The sequence below is a fragment of the Callithrix jacchus genome, chromosome 2, assembly GCF_049354715.1.
Source record: "Callithrix jacchus isolate 240 chromosome 2, calJac240_pri, whole genome shotgun sequence".
Taxonomy (NCBI): domain Eukaryota; kingdom Metazoa; phylum Chordata; class Mammalia; order Primates; family Cebidae; genus Callithrix; species Callithrix jacchus.
In genome coordinates, this window is record NC_133503.1 from 131270113 (window position 1) to 131294727 (window position 24615).

At 39.6% G+C, this 24615-nt stretch overlaps 2 protein-coding genes across 11 annotated transcripts in view; both read right to left on the reverse strand.

Annotated features, from left to right (window-relative positions):
• The window catches only part of CMYA5 (cardiomyopathy associated 5), a 96483-nt gene extending 86531 nt beyond the window's left edge, over positions 1-9952 (reverse strand). For both annotated transcript variants that reach the window (XR_013532264.1, XM_035291333.3), the window contains exon 1: positions 9738-9952. Coding sequence is in view for 1 of the 2 variants with exons in the window: in XM_035291333.3 (XP_035147224.3) it covers positions 9738-9886 (149 nt within the window). In the remaining variant the exon portion in view is untranslated. The remainder of the gene's footprint in view (positions 1-9737) is intronic.
• Positions 9953-13523: 3571 nt separating this feature from the next.
• The window catches only part of TENT2 (terminal nucleotidyltransferase 2), a 66718-nt gene continuing 55626 nt past the window's right edge, over positions 13524-24615 (reverse strand). For 4 of the 9 annotated variants that reach the window (XM_002744828.7, XM_008991900.6, XM_035291334.3 and 1 more), the window contains exons 14-16: positions 20278-20369; positions 18134-18213; positions 13524-14961 (exon numbers count right to left, since the gene is read on the reverse strand). In XM_002744828.7, the coding sequence (XP_002744874.1) occupies positions 14887-14961; positions 18134-18213; positions 20278-20369 (247 nt within the window). In that variant the 3' untranslated portion in view covers positions 13524-14886. Of the gene's footprint in view, positions 17889-18133; positions 18214-20277; positions 20370-23266; positions 23516-24615 lie in introns of those variants that run through there. The other 5 variants (XM_054252152.2, XM_054252150.2, XM_078365286.1 and 2 more) reach the window with 2 other exon arrangements.

The following is a 24615-nucleotide window of genomic DNA, read 5'->3' on the forward strand; positions in this document are numbered from 1 at the left end:
GATAATAAGGTCTGATCTTCAGATGCCAGCATTCTTCTCTCAAGCTTGGCTCTCCAGCCACAAAGGCTGTATTACCCTGCATCTCCCTGCCCACCTAGGCTGGTGTCCAGGGACTCCACTAGAATTTTCTTCCAAGGAGTCAAGTATGTAAGTGCAGTAGAGGTCCTAACTCTGTCATATGCTTCAACTCCACATTTGGTCTTCAGGCAGTTTTAGTTTACACGTCAACACGGTTAACTCTGTCCGTGCTCCTCTTCCCCTTCTGCATCGGATTCTCTGAGGAGTCAGGGAAATAAGAATGTTACCCTCTCCTTCAGTTATCAGTGACTGAGGCTGAGAGTTTGCAGCCGGTCTTCTGTAGTTTCCTGGGTGATACCCTCAGTTCACTCCTGTGAGCAGCATAGACCGAGGCACAACGGTGGCACCCAGTCTGCTCTAGGTGCCCTCTCACACCTCTTCTAGGCGCCCACTTCCCACTTTCTACTTTCTAGTGTCCTCTTCTCCCAGGAGAGTAACCTAGATTCTGTATTTGAAGGGATCTATTAAAAAAATGAATTCAATCTGAAGCAGATGTTGATAGGTTTAAACTATTAAGCCTTCAAAGGTATCTGCATTTCTATTAGTGATTAATCTCTCCCTGTGGACTTGCATTTTGCCAGATTCAATAACCACTGCTCAGTTCTCATTCTCCATGCCTTTACTATCCTGACAGGGATAACAAAGAACAAGATGATTTGTTAGGAGGTGGTAATATGAACGGTGTTCATCAGGCAGAAGGAGCTGAGATCCTCGGGATAAAATGTTACGGTGAAACCTAACCATTTATTCATTCAACATCCATTTCTTTTTTCTTTCTTTTTTTTTTTTGTTGTTGTTGTTGTTGTTTTTGTTGTTGTTTGAGACAGAGTCTTGCTCTCTCACCCAGGCTGAAGTGCAGTGGATCCATCTCAGCTCACTGCAACAACCTCTTTCTCCCGGGTTCAAGTGATTCTCCTGTCCCTGCCTCCCGAAAAGCTGGGATTACAGGTACGTGCCACTACACCCAGCTAATTTTTGTATTTTTAGTATGCATGGGGTTTCACTATGTTCCCCAGGCTGGTCTCAAACGTCTGATTTCAAGTGATCTACCTGCCTCAGCCTCTCAAAGTGCTGGGATTACAGGCTTGAGCCAACACGTCCGGCCACAACAACCATTTCTTAGGCACCTACTGTGTAGCAGGCACTGTGTTCTAGCTGTTGGCAATGCAACAGAGAAGCAAGGCCCCTTCCCTCATGGAGTTTACGCTCTAGTGCTGGCAAGAACGAATACAATTTCAGATAATGATAGGTGCTCTGAAGAGCAATGTGAAATAATGAATAATGCGACCGTGAAAGACACGAAAGGAGTGAACTAAGCCCATGAGGCAGGGCAGTTGAGAAAAGCCTCTTTGAAAAAGTGACATTTACATCAAAACCTGAATGGTGGATTTAAAGACACATCCCAGAGAGAGCAGACAGCAAGAGCAAAGACCTGGATGCAGGAACAGGCTTATTAGCCTGCTGACTGGGGTGCAGTGAAAATGGCACAGTGGCATGAGATGAGCTGAGAGAGGTAGGAGGGGCCCGGTCAGGGACAAAGTTTGAAAGCTGTGGTAAAGACAGAGAGGTGAAGTATCCTGCCCCACGTTGCACAGCTAGTAAGTGGCACAGCCAGGATGATCATCTTGGCCTTCTCAGTTCTATCAGGTGTTTTTTTTTTTTTTTTTTTAATGCAATGTAACCTGATTCATGCCCAAAATGGTGATGGATGACTAGGGTATTTACTTAAGTCCTCCTTGGAGCTCCCAAAATTCTAAGAAGAGCCAAAGTCAGTTGTCTCAATCTCTTCTCATGCCCTCTTGGGGAAAAAAAAAAGAGAAAAACTTCAAAGTTTGTGACCCCAAAACTAATGTAAACTGTCTTTTAAATAGAGGATCTGAATTTTATACATATTATGGTAAATAACTACTGCAGGTTTGTTACATGACCCCATACAGCATATAAGGAAGTTATTCTGGTGCTACTATCTTTGGCCTATGAGAATGCAATCACATTGGACTGCCTAATGTCTATTTTTAAACATAAGATCTACTCTCCTTATTATACATGAGGAAACTTAATATTGCTAAGGTGCAGTCAAGATTAGCTACTATGCAGATTTTCTGGGTCTTTGATGCTTCTGCCTTTAAAAAAGTTTGAAGTAAATTGAAATGATTATTAGCAGATTGTACTCAAATATAAAAGAAATAAATTGGCTAATAAAAACAGGTGTGTATAATCTTGAGGTGAGCACTGAACTGAAGATGGTTCCAGCACAAGTTCTGACAGTAGACTGGGGTTAGAATCCTAGCAGTGATACTTACCAGCTGTCGGAAATTAGGCAAATTACTCAATATTGCTAATATTGCTAGTATTGAGTAATTTACCTAATTATTTCTTCCATAAAATGGGAATGAAAACAATGCCCTGTATCAAAGAGATATTAGAAAAATAACTCAAAATAACAAGTGATAGTGCTTGGAAGAGATTAGATGTTCCTTGACCAAGTGATGGTTTCCCTCCTATCTGTGCCTCTGTTCACTCACCAGAAGCATGAGGGTAAGAGGGATGACGTGTGAAGTCTCTTCTAGGATAAGAGTCATTGGCAGCCAGGCTAACCAGACTCTCATTACAGGACAGTGAAACCTTTTGCCATAGATGGAGAAGGACTAACAAGAGGGACCCACAGACTGACCAAAAACTCCCAAGGGAATGAGCAAGGAGGCTTCAGAGACTGGGACTTGAGGGTCCTAGCAGGCCCCTACCCATGCTCCCTAGGACCAATTCATCTTACCAATGAATAGAATTTAACTAATTACCTATGAGATTCTTTATTTAATACCTGCGCTTCCCAGAGGCTAAACTTTGAGGATTAATAACTTTAACTGTTTTGTTTACTCCATGTTTATATTGCCTGGTACACGGTAGGCCTGCAATAAATATCTTTTGAATGAATAAGCCTCTTTTTTTACAGTAAATACACTTCTTTAAATGGAAGGAATTAATTTTATTTATAAATCAACAATTTAAGTGCCCTGGTGAAATCGGCCATTAGGAGGAAATTTGTACTGAATGTAAATTTCTTTAAAAAATTTTTTAAATCAAAACTGTATATATTTATGGTATACAACAGTGAATGGAAATTCCTATTTAGCAAGGGAATTTTTCTTAAAAGGAGGCATACTTAAATGAAGAAAAGACATGAACAGCTCCCTGAGAGGGCTCTGATGCATTTAGTTTGGTGGACTGAACAGTAGTATCAATTAATCTTCCCACATATCTTGGACTTCCTCAGATTAGGATGAAGAATTCTGGAACTGAACCCATTTTGATTGCCTTAATAGAAAAATTTTCTTTGAGCAAAAAGCAAAGTCTGTTCTTATTTTTCAATCTATGATCTGGCTGAAGGATCAGTCTAGGGGTGGTTTTCTAACAAGTCACAGAGCGGGCGCTGATGACTGCAGACATCTTAGTTGAACAACCCTTCTGTACTTATCACTGTTCCCTCCAAGTTGCTGTCTTTCCAGAGTCACTGGGCATTGTCAACCCCTGGTAAATGAACTGTCAACAACCAACAAAAATCTTACCTGATCTAACAAGTTCAATATCCCAACTCAACTTGCTTCCTGAAGACATCTGGATGACTTGCCCTTTACTCACTCACTCATTTATTCATTCATTTATTCACACCATTCACTTATGCAATCAACAAATATTCTCAACCCTAAGAAATCCTGAGGTGATTCTGGATAATAAAAAGAAAGTTTAGACAGAGCAGCAATTAGCACAAGAGCTGGAACCAGGAACTAAAGGGATATCCAACCACATACTGTGCCTGGAATATCTTTCTGCCCAACTGCCATGTCACCCTACAGAAATCCTTCTAACTCTCATTTATGAAGGATATCTTTGGATATTCCTCTGTTAACATCCTTAGTATAGTGCTTATAATATTAGGTTGAAATTAGCTGCTTCCACTCACCAGACTGAACTCCTTGAGTGAAACAACTGTCATCCAATCCTCTTTATGTCCCTGGTATGCAGCACAGGGCCTGGCATACAGGACCTATTACCAAGGCAGCAGCTCTCCAGATTCCAATGAGGCTAACAGATTTCTAGGTATTATCAGACCTGCATTGTCCAGTATGGTAGCCACTAGCCACATGTGGCTATGAAGCACTTGAAATGTGGTTAGGTAGGATGAATTGAGACGTGCTACAAGTATTAAAAAACATCAAACTTCAGAGACTTAGTACAAAATAATGTAAGACATATCTAACAAGTTTTACACTGATTCTTTGGATATTGGGTTATATAATTACTAAAATTAATGTCACTTGTTTCTTTCTACTTCTTAAAATGTGGGTATTAGAAAATTTTCAGTTAAGTATGGCTCACCTTATATTTCTATAGGATAATGCTAGACTAAATCGAAGATTACTTTCATGTACAAACCAAAACAGGTCTCTTGTAGTTGATTCTCTAAATCATGCTGGTAGGAAGGGGAATTTGGTTTAATGACTAAACAAAATTAGGCTTTCATTAAGCCTATTTTCAGAATATCCAGAAAATATAAAACTTTTTTTGGTAAAATTTTATCAGTATGTCCTACACTTTTTAGTAAGTTTGTTTTTTTAAAGAAAAAATTATAATAATTCCAACTCTTGCTGAGTTTGACTCTTGCTTGATTAAAAGTCTCACCAAGGACATATAATATCCATGCAGCCAACACTTAAATAGCTCTTCAGTTTCTGGCTACAAGTGACTCTGTTATCTTCTCTCCTCCCTCGGCCTCTGGCATCCTGAGCAGTCACCCCTCCCATGCAGAGCTCTTTCCACTGACCTCAGAAGAAGGCTGGCTCAAATAACACGCTTGTCAAAACACCTAGGTAAGCACATCTGCAGGAGACACCATATAAATAGATATATGGAAACAGAGTGCTCTGTACTGATAACAAAAACCACTTACAAATTCCCCGCACCTTCCAAAAGGTTTATTTCCTACAAGGACTAGTTAAATGTGAATGCCACTAATAATTTTAATTCTGTCAGCTTAGACAGACCTGTTTTATATAAGCACTGGCAAAGCTGCAACTGAAGGTGATTTTTAAGTTTGGGGTACAGCTGTGGCAAAAATTCTCTGTGCTTGGAGAAAATAAAATGGATCAACAAAAAATGACCCAAAATAAAAATGCTGAAATGTTTCTAAGTGATCTGTGGAAAAGGCTGAAAGAGTTGGCTTTCACTGGTCTACAGTCAGAAAAATACAAAAATAACAGTTCTATCTACTTCCGCCTCCTCACTGTACAGGAAACCATGAGTTTACAATAATTAGCAGTGTTTGGCACATGGTAAGTGTTTAATAAATATTAGTCGAATGAAAATACAAATGTATAGGTGCTTATTATTTAAAGGAATATTGCAATCACGGTGCTTTCCTTGTTTTTTTGTTTTATCCTGACTGGTGTAGTAGACAGAACATAACTTCCAATTTTACTCAAAATAAAATTCAAAGTCCTATGTGATCTGCAACCCAACTCTCTCTTAGACTCGACTCTAACCACTCGCCCCCTTACTCACTCTGTTCCAGCACGCTGACCTCCTTATGCTCCTCAAATAAGACACATATTCCTGCCTCAATGCCCTTGCACCTGCTCATCCCTTTGCCTAGAAACTCCTTCCTTCAGTGTCTGCTCAAATGTTACCTCATCAGAGAGGCTTTCTTTACCACTCCATCCAAAACGGCATACCCATTTGTCCTGCTGTATTTGTCCTCATAATTTATTAGCACTTGACATACTATATGTTTTATTTATTTGTCTCCCCAAACTGGAGTGAGTTTTAGCAGGGAAGAGACCTTGTTCATTGCCTGGCACATTGTAGGAGTTCAATAAATATCTGCCAAATGAACAAATTAATGAACATTAAATTGGAGTCCAGACAGCTGGGGTCTACTCCTAATTCTATTCTAAAAAATTCTGTGGCTGACTGGGCGCGGTGGCTCATGTCTTTGGGAGGCTCTCAGCACTTTGGGAGACTGAGGCAGGTGGATTGCTTGGGCCAAGGAGTTCAAGACCAGACTGGGCAACATGGCAAAACCCTGTCTCTTATAAAAATATAAAAAACTAGCCAGGCATGGTGATGCACACCTGTAGTCCCTACTACTCAGGAGGCTGAGGTAGGAGGATCACCTGAGCCTGGTTAGTCAAGACTATAGTGAGCCATGATCACGCAACTGTACTCCAGCCTGGGCAACGAGAGTGAGATCCTGCCTCAAAAAAAAAAAAAAAAAAATTGTGTGACTTCGAACAAACAACTCCTGACACTCAGTTTCTGAATCTAAAATCAGATCGACTTTACAGATACTTCTAAAGCCTCTGCTAGCTCTAAAATCATGTGGATTTTATAATCTGCCTTTCACAAAAGTTCTTCTGGAAAGTTTTAGCAACATAAAATCTTTTTTGATATCCACAAACTATAAGCACTGAGAGGCACCTTTTTATGATTCAAAACACTGCTCCAATGATGAAGCCTTCTCCAGCCCTTCCAGGGAGTATGGATCCAAAGACTTTGAGGTGCTTCATACAGACCTTTTCTTCCTTAAATTTCTTCTAACAACTAATGGCAGAATTAGGTTTTTCTGTTTCTCCAACTAGAATGTGAACATGAGAACAGTAATGGATTCTTATTTTTGTATCCCCAGCACCTTGCATTGTCTATGGCAAATATTAATAGTAGGCACTCTGTGAATGTTTAGTGAATGCATGAATACAGGTAAGTCAAAGTGAAATAAGATCATTTTTTTATACTGAAAGCTGAGACCATCTCTCCCTTCATGGATGAATGGTGGGCAGACGGTGGAGGTTTCCTGCTAATAATGATTCATCCGATGGAATAAAAGAAACTAAAACTTAATGGGAACCTACTAAGAACCAAGAACTCCTACACACATTCACATAATTTATGCAATCCTTATGACAACCTTATGAATTAGGAATTTTTATTATTTTACAGATGAGAAAATTGGGTTCAAAGAGGACAGAATCTGCCCACGACGGAACAACTAATAGGATTCATGGTCAGGCCTCTTGATGTCATATGTCACATTCATATCATGGATGATATATCAGAAGGGTAGTTTTCTGATCCAATATACATGTTGGTATATGTAAATGATGAGCTTTCCTGAACTACAAAAGCATTTTATAATTAAAGGGAATTTTTCCTCAATTCAGAAAGGGAACTGTAGATAATTACGTGCATTATACCTGAAAGGGTAAAGTTTACAGCTTATTTTGTACCTTTTGAATTTTTAAAAATAAAGGTTTGTGAACCAAAAATAAAATTCTAAGCCCTCTGACCATCTGAATGGACCCCTTTGCTCAGCAAGGCCATTCCAAAGCTAACCTGAAAAACTCACTCAGGCCATGATGGTGGGGTGGGGAGATGGAACATGCCTCATTACACTCCCCCCCCCCCCCCCCCCCGCTTTTGGAATTCCTGATACAACAACTCTTTAAGTCTAATAAGAAACATTTACAATCTATTCTCTCTCAAGCAAGCTACCTGGAGGCTTCATCTGCATGACAAAACTTTGGTCTCAACATCCCCTTATCATAACCCAGACATTCCTTTCCACTGATTCCAGGTCTTTAGAGAATAACTTAACTCTTTCAACCAACTGCCAATTAGAAAAAAATTTATATCTACCTATAACCTAAAAGCTCCCACTGCCTTCCAGTTTTCCCCTTTCTGGACCAAACCAATGCAATAATGATATTCTCAGGCCGGGCGTGGTGGCTCACGCCTGTAATCCCAGAACTTTGGGAGGCCGAGGGTGGATCACGAGGTCAAGAAATCCAGAGCATCCTGGTCAACATAGTGAAACCCCGTCTCTACTAAAAATACAAAAAATTAGCTGGGCACGGTGGCACGTGCCTGAAATCCCAGCTACTCAGGAGGCTGAGGCAGGAGAATTGCCTGAACCCAGGAGGCGGAGGTTGCGGTGAGCCGAGATCACGCCATTGCACTCCAGCCTGGGTAACAAGAGCAAAACTCTGTCTCAAAAAAAAAAAAATAAATAAAAAAGTGGATGCTTTTTCCAGGCCTCCATCACCCACTACCCTATTCCCTCATGTTTCCCTCCACTCTATTTGTTCTGACCTCTTTCTCTGGTGCCCACCTTACTGTCTGTAGTCAGAGCAGCCTGAAGTTTACTGCAGACAAATCACATCCTTTTCTGAAGGTCTTGACCTTTGTCAAATGGCCATGCAACCCCAAAGTGGTGAATTGTCAGCTGCTCACATTTTAGTGTAAATGAGTTTTCAGATTCTATTCGTAGTAATTTGTAGTTGGGCAAGGATAGGAGGAAACCAGACAACAGTAATGTAAAGGTTATAAAAGCTGGGGTGGACAGACTTCCCCTTCTCAACTGCCAAGGGATCACAGGTCCCCTACTTCCTGATCTACTTCCTACAGAGGCCTTCTCCTCTGCTCTTCCTGTTTGCAGTTCCTGCCCACCTCAAGGCAGCTCCAGTGCAACGCTCCCTCTTCTGCCCTTGCACAGTATCCATAGTCCTCCCCTCTACCTCTATATAGTCTCACACTTCCCATGTTAGGAAAACTTTTCCCCATGTAGGGGAAGAAGTTAGGGAAACTAACTTTTTCCACAAAGTCCTTGAGGGCAGGGGCTGTGCCTGCTTCCCACTTGGTAGTTGCTTGGTAAACGCAACTTACACTCAGGACTTTTTATCTGACTGACCATCCATCCTCCTCAATGCCACTCTATGGCTAGTTCTTCAACATCCGCACTGCTGGCTTTGATTAGGTTAGCTGGGTGTTCTGAGGTGGTACACACCCATCTGCCACCTTCAAAGCCTCTACTGTTACCAACAGATTGAGAAGGAAGACATCACTGATTGACACACAGTCAGGAAAACAACCAAGAGCCCATACTCAAGGAGAACGAGTGAAGGTAGAAACAAATCCAATAGAGATGAGGTGATTTCTATTATTCTCATTTCAGGGCTTTCTTAAGAAAGGGACAGAGGGTGGGAGATCGAAGGGTGGGAGAAGCATCTTTTTACATAGTATTACTTCATCGCATTCACATTCAGTGAAACACTGATATTTGGGACCAGGAAAAAAGCAGCAGGACTTGAGGAACAGGGGTTGAAACTCATGCTTCTTTTTCCCCAAAGAATTTATGCGCCTTATTTATGTATCAAAATAAGGACCCCTTATTGCAGCCTAGCCCAGTGCTAGGCCCCAGAGGAGACCGCCATTCATTGGAAGGTACCCAGTGGCCTTCACTTGCACCCCACCCCCTCCTCCTCTAGAGTAATCTTTCACGATGGTTCCTGTGCCTTGGGCCAGATGTACGAGTTCCAGCACATTTCTGCAGTTAGACAGGACCCTAAGTAAATCCTCAGGAATAAACAAGGGCAGCGAGTCACAAGGAGCTGGGGGCGGGGGTAATGAATTCTGCTGCAGGCGGGCCTGTCACTCCAGCTGACAGCGAGCACCTTCACCTTCAAGTTGTTTTAAACGGCAGCGCACCCAGACAGAAAGTGCCTAGCTCGAGGGAAACGAACCCCAGAGCTTAAAAACTTAAAGCAAAAAGGCAAGGGCGCGGCTAGGTGCCCTGCAGGCCCTGGGCCGACGAGGGAGGCTCGCGCTACCTGGCTTCCGGCTCCTCCTCCGACTCCGCCGCCGTCTCGTCCTCCTCGCCCTCCGTCTCCTCCTCGGTCTCCAGCTCCTGGGTGGCCTCCTCGTCCCCGTCGGAGCCCAGGAAGCTCTCGCCTGTGTGGTTGCTCTCGCTGTTCGCCATCGCCTCTCCCGGGCCGGGGCCGGAGCCGGTGCCGTCCGCGCCGCGCCTGGTGTTCTCCCTCCGACTGCTCTGGCCCCTGCCCTCCCCAGCCCTGCCCTTGCGGGGGCGGCTCGGGTTCCCGGCGCCGGGGGCGGGTGAGCCCCGAGACTTTAAATAGAAGGCGTCAAAGTTTCGCCACCGAGCTCTTAGGGCCGGAGCTCAGCTTCTCTTCACCAAGCCCTCCCCCGCCCCAGTATCGCCAGATCCCTGGCGGGCCTTTTGGGCAACAGGAGATAAGTTTTTTTTTTTTTTTCAGACGGAGTTTCGCTCTTGTTACCCAGGCTGGAGTGCAATGGCGCGATCTCGGCTCACCGCAACCTCCGCCTCCTGGGTTCAGGCAATTCTCCTGCCTCAGCCTCCTGAGTAGCTGGGATTACAAGCACGTGCCACCGTGCCCAGCTAATTTTTTGTATTTTTAGTAAAGACGGGGTTTCACCATGTTGACCAGGATGGTCTCGATCTTATGACCTCGTGATCCACCCGCCTCAGCCTCCCAAAGTGCTGGGATTACAGGCGTGAGCCACCGCGCTCGGCCGACAGGAGATACGTTTTTAAGGGGCGCGGGCTCCGGCAGCACCAGGAAGTTCAAAGGAGGAAAGGCACCCTAGCCCCGTCTCTATTTCCTCCAGAGTGAGTCTTTTCGGTTTTGAGTTGAGCTACTTTTGGGACCCTTTATCCCAAACAATAACTACATCCTGAGCAGGGCACTTATACTCCCAGGCACTCTGCTAAGCTAAGGATCTCCCTTTCATTACCTCGATTCTGCAGTGGTACCTGAAGTAGGTTTTACTGTTAGTACTGGTTTCCCAGAAGAGGAAACTGAGGCTCCGAACAGCTCCAGCAGCTGTCTCTCATTGCTAGTAAACTGACCCAATTTGAAGCAAAGCTAGGTGTGCCCTGCTCAAAAGCCCAGTTTCGAATCATTCATTGCTCAGTCCCGGTTCCCTTTATATCGCAAGTCAATATACTGTGTATTTTCTTGCTCAGTCAGTGGTGCCTGTTAATGAGCCAGAAAACTTTATCTCCACTCATCTTAAACCTTGAGGAGGGGCAATTTACCCCACATTAGCCAAAAGCTAAGTTTTGTCTAAACTGACCCAAACGCCCTAAACCCGTCCTCGCATCAAGTTGTGGTTAAAAGCCCTCAATGTTTCCCACTGCTCAAAGACTGAAGCCCAATATCCTCACAAAGGTAAGGGTTGCCTAACCGGCCATGTTTTACCTGTCTACTCTTTCTTTTTTGAGAGGAGTCTTGCTCTTGTCACCCAGGCTGGAGTGCAATGGCGAGATCTCGGTTCACTGCAACTTCCATCTCCTGGTTCAAGCGATTCTCCTGCCTCAGCCTCCCGAGTCACTGGGATTACAGGCACCACCACCACGCCCAGCTACTTTTTGTATTTTTAGTAGATAGGGTTTCACCATGTTGGCTAGGCTAGTCTCGAACTCCTGACCTCGGGTGATCCACCCACCTCAGCCTCCCAAGTGCTGGAATTACAGGTGTAACCCACCACATCTAGCTTGTCTGCTCTCTTTAGAAGTCAGGAGTTCCCAACATATCAAGTCACTCCACTGTGTCTTTACACAATTCCTTCTGCCACAAAGTTTCGTCCCATTTTTACCGGGATATCCTTAACTCAAGATCACCACCTTTCTCTGAAATCCCCAAGTTAAACTCAGTATCTCTCTTCCAGGTTCCCACATCATCCTATATTCAAATTATTTTTCTATCTCCTTCCCCAGTGGACCTTGTAAGTTTATTACTCTTCTTTGTCTGACCATCCCCATCCCTCACAAGCCTACACACTAGCAAAGTACCTGAAACATAGCAGGTACGTATAATGAATGCTCCCTGAAGAGAACAAAACCAGACCTGCTGACTATGTACAAGCTGAGGTATCTTTACAATACATGAAGATATTCATTTCATGAGAATGATGCGACGGCTAGAAGAGTGAACATTTATTTTTAATTATAGCAAGTCATAGTTGTTAGATAAGACTGTAGGTTGGGGATTATTCACCAGTTACACTAGCTGATATGCATACATTATGTCTGTAGATAGTGAACTGTAAATCGTTGAGACTACAGAAACATCAGCTAGTGGGGCATAAGGAGGGAAAACAGCAGAGTCCAGATTTCCCCTGCTCACCAAACCAGGTTTAGCATCAGCAATATTTATTTTCTTAAGACCAGCTAGACTTTAACATCAGCAGTCTCAAATGGCCAGGCTCATCCAGGACAAAAGGAATTCAATTGCAGCTATGGGAATCTGTTAAACACTAATCAAAACCACAGGGAGCCATTCTATGTTCTTTCCATCATTTAATTAAAATTTTCTTACAAACATTAATGTCTATAAGATTTATTTGCAAAGATCCTAGTTCAAATCAAGCGAAAATTTAGAATTGTAGTACAGATTGCACATTTTAAACACCACTTTAACAACATACGCAAATGCACTCAGCCCTCCATATCCATGGGTAGTATCTGTGAATTCAACCAAGTATGAAAAATATTTGGGAGGGGGTAGGAAACGGAAGGAAGAATGATTGCATCTGTATTGAACATGTACAGACTTTTTTCCTTCTCATTATTATTCCCTAAATAATACAGTATAACAACTATTTACATAGCATTTACATTGCATTATGTATCAGGTAATTTAGGGATGCTTTAAAGTATACAGGAAAATGTGTGTAGGATATATGCAAATACTACTCCATTTTATATAAGAGACTTGAGCATCTGTGGATTTTGGTATCTGAAGAGGATGGGAGTGCCTGGAACCAATCCCTCACATATATTGAGGGACTATACACAGAAATGGACAGATGAACACAAACAAAATAATTTTGTACTCACCACACAAATAATTGAGATTAAAGATAACTTGAATCTAAAAAATTCTTTCATATATTAAATATTATCAGTTGACTTATTTGATATATTTGGCCAGTCACATGTGCCTCAGTCCACTGATTTAGAATTGAGTCTAAGTTTAGTGACTTCTTGATCTATTTATCACAGTAAAGCAAGTGAAAAGAAGCAGTAGTAAGGGTGGGGACATTGAAAACTGAGAAAACAGTGACAGTGAAGGAGTCCGCACCATGGTAAATCCTGGGTTTTATTACGAAATGTCATAATACTGTAGAGACACAGCACCCTACACACTTACCCATCCCTGAAAGTTGCACAGTATTACCAAATAGTACCATGACCAATGCTTATGATGACCCAGTCATCACTAGAATATTTACTCAGCACATTTTGATTAAGAGATGCACAGTGTAGAGTACATTTTAGGAAAAATTTCCCCCCAAAATATGAAAAGCTCAGTTGCATAAAAAGTGTTACACAGAAAGATATCTAAAAAATTACTATGTGTAAACTTGCATTCCTCATAATGCCAGAGACATAAGATATTGACGTGGTTAGCCTGCTTTACCACAAATGAACTTGATTCCAAGATTCTCTGTACTATCTAAATAATCAAGCATAGTAAGCAGATTTAGTTCAGTTCTAGATGATAACTACAGCCTCGGTCTCATCTCAAAAGCAAAGACTTTCACAGAAAAAAAAAAAAACCACTTCAACAACGTCTGTATATAAATTTTATTGCATTTGACATCATACAAAAATTTGAACTTAAAGAAAATGAAAATGTGTACCTTTTATAAGTCAAAGAAAAGCAAAAGTTTTAGCACATTTGGTCTGGAAAAAAAATATGTTAAAGGTACAAACTGTACTACAGTAGGTCTAAAAAATGTTGGACATAGTCCTTTTGAAAAAGTTAAAACAGTTTTCAAGATTACTTTTTATATTTAAATTTACAGGCACTGACCAATTTACAAATATTTACATACATCAAAAACAACCTTAATAAACACTGTAGCTTTTTTTTTTTTAGTAGCCACCACTACTTCTTCCATGTGAAAAAAGAAATACTATAAAGATATTTTTTACAAACATTAAGCTTTTATTTATAATAATTTTATTGTCTTATCTAAAACATTTTGTAGTGGCTTACTGCCTAAAAATTCCAGTTTAGATTATAATCCTATAATTGTACACAGAAAAACATCTGATACTACAAACAGGATATGATCTTAACTTTGATCTCTCAGTTTCTGTTGCTTCATGTCACAGAGAAAATAGAGCAGGAAAACAGCAAGTAAAGCAGAAGTGCACATTGCACTAAGCTATCATAAAGCACAGGAAACAATCTTTTCAAAACGGCTACACTGAACTGATTCTTTGAAACAATTCTCTAAGAGTTAGTACTCCTATTACTACAGTGCAAAATGTATTCTTTCAATACAAAATTTTAAAGCAATCTCAAGAGTACATCAAAAGCCTGTGAAGTACTAGTGAAATGCTAATACAGACACACCCAAAGCCTCAGTCTATCCTAGTGAGTCAAGCAAAGACTTAAGGCAATTGTTCAGTATTTCATGACTCTGTAGTGATGTCACTGAAGTGAAAGATTTTGTTTTGCTTCAAGTAACTGAACAACTGACTTGAATCTTCACTTTACTAGAACAGACTTAGACAACAAACTATCTAATGTAGGTTATACTTTAAGCATGTATGAATTAGCTCCTTTCCAAAATTCCACCCATCTCTTCAGGATTAGCATGTGGTACCATTAATTGAGGTTATAGCAAAAACTTTTTATTTGTTCAGGTAATTTCCCAAAATATATTTTATCTGATCACCTGAAAATTCATGCCATAATATTACTAATCATCAATGTAAACATTTTCAAAAATACATTTTAAAATCAAATGGTTTTATTAGGAAATGTCATAATAAAATATGCAATCTTTGTATGTCTTTTTAAAAATAAAACATGAAAACAAGAACTATGAAAAAAGAAATGATGATGCAGGTAAACATAATGTATTATGATGAAACTATTGTTCTTTATTTCTTGGAATAATTTATTAAGAAACAGAGGCCAGTTATCTTTTCTGGATAGCAGCTCTTACGGGTAGTATACTGTTCAAATCTCTCTTGTTTTTCAATCTGTGCCATGACTGGGAGAGAAAGAAAAATCATTCTTAAAACCTAAAATTTAGGCGGAACAAAAGACTAAGAGTTTAAAAGAATGTTAACAGCAGTTCTCTTTGGGTATAAAATTTTGAATAATTTTTTTTCTTCAAGTCTTTTCTTTTTCTGAGATAGGGTCTTGCTCTGCTGCCCAACCTGGAGTGCAGTGGTACAATCTTGGTTCACTACAAGCTCCACCTCCCAGGCTCAAGATATCCTCCCACCTCAGCCTCCTGAGTAGATGGGATTACAGGTGTGTTCCACCACATGCAGATAATTTTTAAAATTTTTTGTAGAGACAAGGTCTCACTGTATTGCCCAGTCTGGTTCTCTGAGTTTTTATTTTCCAAGTTTTTAACAAAGTATAAGAAAAGAAAATGTTATTTTAAAACTCTGTACTTTTATGGTTCCAATTCATTATTAAAGAAATGGGCACACAGGTGGTACTGAAAGATACAACTGACAATATTAGTATTTATTCATGAGTTAATTCAATTTAAAATAGCAAGGTAATTAAGACAAAACCTTTGGATTTGAGAGGAGAGGATTATATATTTCAATTATTTGACTGACTGTCTTACATCTTTATTAGCTTTTTCCATTAAAAATATTTATGAAGCTGGGTAAGGTGTCTCACACCTGTAATTCCAGAACTCTGGGAGGCTGAGGTAGGCAGATCACTTGAGCCCAGGAGCTCAAGACCAGCCTGGGTAACATGGTGAAACCCTGTCTGTACAAAAAATACAAAAATTAGGTGGGTACGGTGGTACCATACCCAGCACTCAGGAGGCTGAGGTGGGAGGATCATTGAGCCCAGAAGGTTGAGGCTGCATGAGTCTTGTGACAGAGCAAGACCCTGTCTAAAAAAAAATAGTATTTATGAAGGAGAGAGTAAATTTACTATAGGGCACTTTATGTATGCCTCTGGAAAAGAACAGTGATTTGAATTTATAAGGATAAGAAAAGAAACTTGTTCACAAGCTAAAAATCTGGCTACTTGGTGACTGCAGATCATTGTATTCTAGTCTCACTTCAGTTATTCAATTGACTAAAAATACTGGTTTTACAACTAAACAATCCTAAATGAAAGCTCACTTATCAATAAGAACAGCAATGGAGCAATGCTATTTTTGACTTCTCAAGTTAATCTGATAGACAAAAATATTCTCTCTTGGATATCTGTTTTAAAGATAAAGAATTTCTTTTCTGGTTGCCAAATTAAGAAAGCCTCATTTGAAGGATAGCTTGTAATAGAATACTATCTATCTATCTATCTATCTATCTATCTATCTATCGATCGATCGATTGTCTGTCTATCTATCTATCTGTTGTCTGTCTATCTATCTATCTATCTATCTATCTATCTATCTATCTATCTGAAACAGGGACTCATTCTATTGTTCAGGCTGGAGTACAGTGGCACAATCACAGCTCACTGTAGCCTCAACCTCCTAGGCTCAAGGCCATCCTCCCCAGTCAGCCTCCCCAGTAGCTAAGACACAGATGAGCACCAGTGTACCCAGGAATGGGATGGGGTGCGTGAGTGAGTGAGAGTATATGTGTGTGTGTGTGTGTGTGTGTGTGTGTGTGTGTGTGTGTGTACTATATCTTGCTATGTGTTGCCCAGGCTGGTCTTAAACTCCTAGCCTTAAGCAATCTTCCTGCCTTGACCTCCCAAAGTGTTCGGATTACAGGTGTTAACCATTGCACATGACCATTATTTTTATGTATGTACATACGTATGTATGTACATACGTATGTATGTATGTAGAGGTGGGTCTCACTCTGTCGTCTAGGCTTGAAGTGCAGCAACTTGATAATAGCCTACTGTAGCCTTGAACTCCTGGGCTCCAGTGATACTCATGCCTCAATACTTACATTTTAAATTATCATTAAAATAAAGTCGACTTGTATGTCTAGACAATGAAAAAGTATGCCTCAGCCGGGGACAGTGGCTCACGCCTATAATCCCAGCACTTTCGGAGGCAAGGTGGGCAGATCACCTGAGGTCAGGAGTTCAAAACCAACCTGGCCAACATGGTGAAACCCCATCTCTATTAAAAATACAAAAATTAGCCAGATGTAATGGCAGGTACCTGTAATCCCAGCTACTCGTGAGACTGAGGAAGGAGAATCACTTGAACCCAGGAGGCAGACTTTGCAGTGAGCCAAGATCGTGCCACTGCACTCCAGCCTGGTGACAGAGCAAGGCTCTGTCTCCAAAAAAAAAAAGATGCCTCTAAAATGATCTCTGCAGTTCTCTCATCTTTTTCTTCCATAAAGCTTTCCCTCCCCTCCAAGTCTCAACACATACATCAATGCATTTCTAAAATGTGTTGTGGAAGTCCTTGAAGATAAGGACCACATCTAGCAACATCACTGATGAATAAATTCATACTATGGACACAGACATAAATTTTTTTAACTGTCCAAAATATAAACAAAGATAAAATGGCACTCTAATTCCTGTGACAGTGGGGTATACAGAATAAAAAGCATGGATTAGACATCAGCTTCCTTGTAAGGCCACAAGAAATTCCCTGATATACTAAGGAGGTCAAAGAGTCCATTAGGTTTTACTTACTAATTTTGGAACTTTAATAATGTCACTATGAAAATACTTATCAGGGCATGGCGTGGTAGCTCACGTCTGTAATCCCAACACTTTGGGAGGCCCAGGTGGGTGAATCACCTGAGGTGAGGAGTTCAAGACTAGCCTGACCAACATGTTGAAATCCTGTCTCTATGAAAACAAAACAAACAAACAAACAAAATTAGCCAGGTGTGGTGGTAGAGGTCTATAATCCCAGCTACTGTGGAGGCTGAGGCAAGAGAATCCCTTGAACCTGGGAGGTGAAGGTTGCTGAGACTGTGCCACTGCACTCCAGCCTGGGCAACAGGAGTGAAATTCCATCTCAAAAAAAGAAAAAAGAAAATGCTTATTTCTATGAAAGTGAAAGCAATGTGAATAAAAGCAGAGCCAGATCTCTTTGAAAGAATAGTTTATCTAAATTCAAACGACAAGTTCCCTATTGTGCTAGATTAGTAGATTCACAAAGAGAAATCAGGACTACTCTGTCCTATTACATATATTTTGTTTCCTTTTTAAAGCATACTAGTGTACTACTGTTTCTAGAGTTGATCTAATGCACTGTTTACCTTTAAAAATTGATCCTTGATCATGTCAAATTTCTGCTTTTCGTGCACCGCTCTGGCTGTATTTGTTCCATCAAAAGGTTCTGCAATGTTGAATGCACATGTTAAAAAAAAAAAATTAAAATGAGAGCTACAGTTTCTTTTTTAGGGTTGACACTGTCAGTATGTGACAGTTTCTGACCTACAAAAATTGCAATTTCAGATGGGTCAGCCTAATATCTTTATTAGATTTATATATGCAGAAAAGCTTAATATAGCTATGAACTACCTAATAAGGTAGATAGAATTGAAGGGAAAGGGTGATTAAAAAGCAAAGTCATCAGCATAGGTGTGTTAAGTCTAAATCATAAATGTGGATAAGATTTCTGAAAAATTACAGAAGGTCAAAGACCTACCCTTAATAAAATAATAAAAAGTCATTAAAAGAAAAAGCCATTATATCTAAGAGAGGCAGTCAACCTTAAATATCACAGAAAGGTACCTTTAAGTTTAAACTTAAAAACTGATTTGTCCTTTTAAGGTAGAGGTTCAATACTGGAGAAAACAAAAGACAGTACAGGGAGTTACGGCCCGAATGGATAGTTTAGAAAAAAGATACAGTGAAGTTAACTTGCATGAATTGGGCAGAAAAAGAGAATAGCAAACAGAGAAGACAGGAAAAAAAACAAAGGAACGATTTTTATATATGTGCATCTCCAATATATATATACCTTCCATGATCATACCACCATCCCACTCACCCTTCACCCTCAAGAGAGAAGAATCCAGAGAGAGAGAGAGAGAGAGAGAGAGAGAGAGAGACAGAGAGAGAGAGAGAGGAAGAAACCAGAAGAGTACAAGGAAACTGAAAATAATGAGAAGACAAGGATAACTAAAGGCATCAGTAATGAGATGAAGTGACTAAAATCATGCCAGCAGTAGGTAAAAATTACTAGAAATTAAGAATTTTAGCACAGAAAAGGGAGGAAAAATGCATAGAAAAACCAGTAGGACCAAATAAAGAGTATTTTTTGAGAATGAGAAGATCTATGTATGCCTTAGAGCTGAAAGGGAAGGACCGGAGAGAGAAAGAATGAAGTTGCTGGTAAGAGGAAAGGTAACTAAGGAGAAAGACCTAGAAAGCGTGTGAAAGAACAGGCAATCTGATGGAAAGGTTAAACTTTAGATTTCTCATATAATTTATGCAGGCCCATAATTTTAAATACTTCTTTTGCTTATTTTTTATTGCTTAGAAAGGCTATGTTAAAAAGGAGTTAACAGTACTGTGGGGTTTTTTTTCCTTAACAGAGTAAGGTCATATGCCAAATTATACTGGATTACATCGTCATTGCAATTTATAACAGTGTTTAGTATTCATTAGAATACAAGTAACTAAAATAACGTTCACCCAGTGCAATTTATTAGCACACCAAAGCAGATTTAATTTCATATTCACAAACTCTTAAAATATTGCATATAATTCAAGATTAAAATATCTGAAATCTGTTGTTTTCTACACATGCTGATTCTCAACTACTTATACTTTTTTACCTCTTGATTTACAAAGGTCTTCAATTTAGCAACTATGAGAACAATTCTGTCCACTGAAATCAAGGATATTCAACTACATGTAAATTAATTTTAGAAAAGAAAATTTCTTCATATCATTTAATTTTTAAAGCACAATCAAGTTCTAGTTATAAAAGTGCAACTTACATTAAGTAATAATATTTTAAGTATGAAAGAATATAAAATAACTCAGGTCAATATAAGAATCATATATAAAGATTTCTTCCAACCATAAGTCATGAAATTGTCTATCAACCACAAGTAAGAGGGATAAAGACAGCCCAAATCTTACCAACTAGAAAGGGTGAATGCCTAAATTTATGTTTATTATTTCTCACAACTAAAAAATTTCAATGGTTTTTTAAAATTAATTTATTTTACTTTAGGTGCATACTGTATCTGGCATTTCTTCCCATGTTATCCCTCCCTCCCCTCCCCTCCCTCCCCATCAATGATTTTTTAAATTAAAATTTTTAAATTAAGAGATGTAGAAATCGCTTCAGATATAAATGTATTACTTTTAACTGAAACACAGCTGAAATTACTCAAGTAATTCGCTTAGTACCATGATGATAACTGGATGGCAAACAGAAAACTACCTTCTACACAGATGTATTTATTTCTCCATTCAATACCATCAGGCCTCGGAATGGCTTTGGCTTCACGAACTGAAATCATTTGACTATTCCAGCTATAAGAAGAAAAACGGTAACCATGTTAACTATTTTCATAATTGCCTTATTATTTTTATTGTAACAGTAGTAAGGCCTACCCCAATTTTCTTGTGGAATACTGAACCTGTGCCCTACCCTCAGCACCACAACCCCTATTTCCCTCCTCTATTTTTTCTCCATAACACTTATCGCCTTCTAAGAATTTGATTCTTACATTTACTATTTATTATATTATTCTTCATTGTGTCTCCCTCAACTAGGATGAAAGCTCCAAGATATTGGATATTTATCTATTTTTTACACTCTTCACCTAGGTGCACAGTATATACCAGGATTTCAACACATATTTACTAAAAAAATAAAGTAACTGGAAAAATAAGGAAGTACAAGCCAGGCGCTGTGGCTCACGCCTGTAATCCCAGCACTTTGGGAGGCCAATGAGGGCAGATCACTAGGTCAGGAGATCAAGAACATTCTGGCCAACGTGGTGAAACCCTATCTCTACTAAAATACAAAAAATTAGCCAGGCGTGGTGGCGCACGCCTGTAGTCCCAGCTACTTGGGAGGCTGGGGCAGGGGAATCACTTGAACCCAGGAGGCAGAGGTTGCAGTGAGCTGAGATCGCACCACTGCATTCCAGCCTGGTGACAGAGTGAGACTCCATCTCAAAAAAAAAAGAAAGTACAAGTAAACAAAATAACAACTATGTCATAGTTAACAATGTAGTAACAATCTTTGATTTGTTAAGAGAGAAGTAATCTTCTAGCACTGTCTTCTGGTATTATTAAATAATTTCTGTTCATGTACATCTTTATTTGTATGATTTGGGAGAAATTTTGAAATTTTCCAATAGAAGCAAGTAGATGCTGTTTTATGAAAGCAAAATTAATACTCTATGAAAATATACTTTATTGCTGTATATCAGATGCAGCTGTTAAGAGTAAAACTTTATTCAAGTAAAACAATTTCATGAGCAGGCCTGAAAGTTAATTGTTCAGTCTTTAGTATATATTAACTTCACATTTTTTAAAAAGGTTTTTCTAACAATTGTCACGAGTATTTTCTTTTTGTCAAGGAACATTCTAAAACATAGGACTACCCAGCTTGTATACAAGAGAAAACTAAATTTAAGGAACAACTGGTATCATTTTTTTGAGCAGTATTTAGCTTTGTCTACCATTTAACCAAGCAGAGAAAGACTATAGCTTGGGGCCTTTCAACACTTACCCTACACTTCTCCTGTATTTATCAGAAAGAGATTCTGTAAGAATATAATCATGGGTCCTGTATGGCATTTGTTTATAGAAATTTGATTAATTCCTATATTAAATAAGCATGAAAAATCTTGCATCTTGTGAATTCTGATCCATGTAAAGCACCATGAAAGTATAATTTATTTTGTTATGATCAAGAGTAGTTTGTAAATATTTTATAAAGACAACTTTACTTTTACAATATATATTAGGATTTGAGCTTTTGAAAAATAAGTGGGTTGTCAAATGGAAATACTTAGTATCAGGTACTAAGTAAATGTTTTAGATCTCTCATGCACTGCAGTTCCATTAGTAGAGAATCCAAACAGAAAGAATACTCTGCTCCATTGTTTCAAATGTCTCTACTAAAAATCAAAAAATTATCAAGCATGGTGGCAAGCGCCTATAGTCCCAGCTACTCAGGAGGCTGAGGTGGAAGGATCACCTGAGCAAGTGTAGGTTGCAGCTCATATTCCTTTACCCCCTGTATTTCCTGTAAACTTCTCAACACCGGAGTATCCAAGGATGTAACCTTTGGTCCTTTTTCTCTTTTCCATCTATCTATTCACTCCCTTGGTTTTTTTCAAAGTGTTTCATAGATTTAAATACCATCTATCTGGTGACAACTCCCAAATATTTAGCTCTGTGACCTCTCCCCTGACTCTAGGCTTGTATGTCCAACTATCTACTCAGTTTCTCCACTTGAATATCTTGTAGGTATCTCAATCTTAAAATGATAACAAATTCAGTAAAGCTGCAACCAAACCAGCATGGGACTGGCGTAAGAACAGACACATAGACCATTGGAACAGAATAAAGAACACCAAAATAAATCTATATGTCTACAGTGAACTCATTTTCAACAACAGTGCAAGAACATATACTAGGGAAAGCACAGTCTCTTCAATAAATAGTGCTGGGAAAACTATATATCCATATGCAGAAGAATGAAACTAAAACCCCTATCTCTTGACATACACAAAAATCAAACCAAAATGGATTGAAGACTTCAATCTAAGACCTCAAATATGAAACCACCACAAGAAAACATTGGGGAAACTCTCCAAGACATTGGTCTGGGCAAAGGTGTCTTGAGTAATACCCCATAAGCACAGGCAACCAAAGCAAATGGACAAATGGGATCACATCAAGTTAAGAATCTTCTGCATAGCAAAGCAAGCAATCAACAAAGTGAAGAGACAATCCACAAAATGGCAGGAAATATTTGCTAACTATTCATCTCACAAGGGATTAATGGCCAGAATGTATAAAGAGCTCAAACAACTCTATAGGAAAAAATCTAATAATCCGATTAAAACATGGACAGAAGAGCTCAATAGGCATTTCTCAAAAGAAGGCATACAAAGAGCAAACAGGTATATGCAAAGGTGCTTAACATCGCTGATCATCAGACAAAGGCAAATCAAAACTACAGTGAGGTATCATCTCACAGCACTTAAAATGGCTTTTATCCAAAAGACAGGCAACAGTGAATGCTGGCAAGGAAACCTCATACCCTGTTGGTGGAAATGTAAATTAGTACAACCATTATGAAGAACAGTTTGGAGGTTTCCCCAAAACTAAAAGTAGAACTACCATATGATCCAGCAATCCCACTCTTAGGCATATACCCAAATGAAAGAAAATCAGGATACCGAACAGAGATCTGTACTCCCATGTTTATTGTAACACTATTCCCAATAGCCAAGATTTAGAAGCAACTTAAGTGTCCATCAACAGAGGAATGGATAAAGAAAACGTGGTACTTATACACAACAGAGTACTATTGAGCCATACAAAAGAATGTGATCCTGTCATTTGCAACATCATGGATGGAACTGGAGGACATTAAGTGAGATAAGCCAGGCACAGGACGACAGACTTCACATCTTCTCAGCTGTCTGTGGGATCTAAAAATTAAAACAATTAACTCATGCAGATAGACTAGAATGATGGTTACCAGAGGCTGGGAAGGGCAGTGGCAGGGAGAGGGGGAAGTGGGGATGGTTAATGAGTGCAAGAAAATAGAACAAATAAGATATATATTTAGTAACACAACTGGGTGACTATAGTCAATAATAATTTAATTATACACTAAAAAATAAGTAAAATAGGATAACTGGATTGTTTGTAATGCAAAGGATAAATGCTTGAGGTGATGGATACTTCATTCATCCTGATGCAATTACTATCTACTGTATGCCTATATCAAAATACCTCACATACCCTATAAATATACAAACCTATCATGTACCCACAAAAAGTAAAAATTAAAACAGAAGTATTTCAGCAGCAAGGTGTAAATAAAGTAAGTAAGAAAAATAGTAATTTTTTTTTTTTTTGAGACAATAGAGTCTCACTCTATTGCCCAGGATGGAGTGCAACGGAGCGATCTCAGCTCACTGCAACCTCCACCTCCCTAGTTCAAGCGATTCCTGTGCCTCAGCCTCCGAAGTAGCTGGGACTACAGGCATGCACCACCAAGCCCAGCTAATTTTTGCATTTTTAGTAGAGAATGGGTTTTGCCATGTTGCCCAGATTGGTCTCAAACTTCTGGCCTCAAGTGATCTCCCTTCCTTGACCTCTCAAAGTACTGGGATTACACACATGAGCCACCACACCTGGACGAGAAATCATAATTTTTAAACGACCATATAAAACTTCTGTAACATTTATACCATATACTCAGGCATTCCTTAAGAGTCACTTAATGTTTTGTCTTTCAGAAAAAAGAACTTTCGGCCAGGCATGGTGGCCCACACATATAATCCTAGTACTTTGGGAGGCTGAGGTGGGTGGATCACTTGAAATCAGGAGTTGAAGACCAGCCTGGCCAATATGTTGAAACCCCATCTCTATTAAAAATAATAATAGTAAAAAAAAATTGGGTGGGCACGGTGGCAAGCACCTGGAATCCCAGCTACTCAGGAGGCTGAAGCAGGAGAATCACTTGAACCCAGGAGGAAAAGGTTGCAGTGAGCCGAGATTGCGCCACTGCACTCCAGCCTGG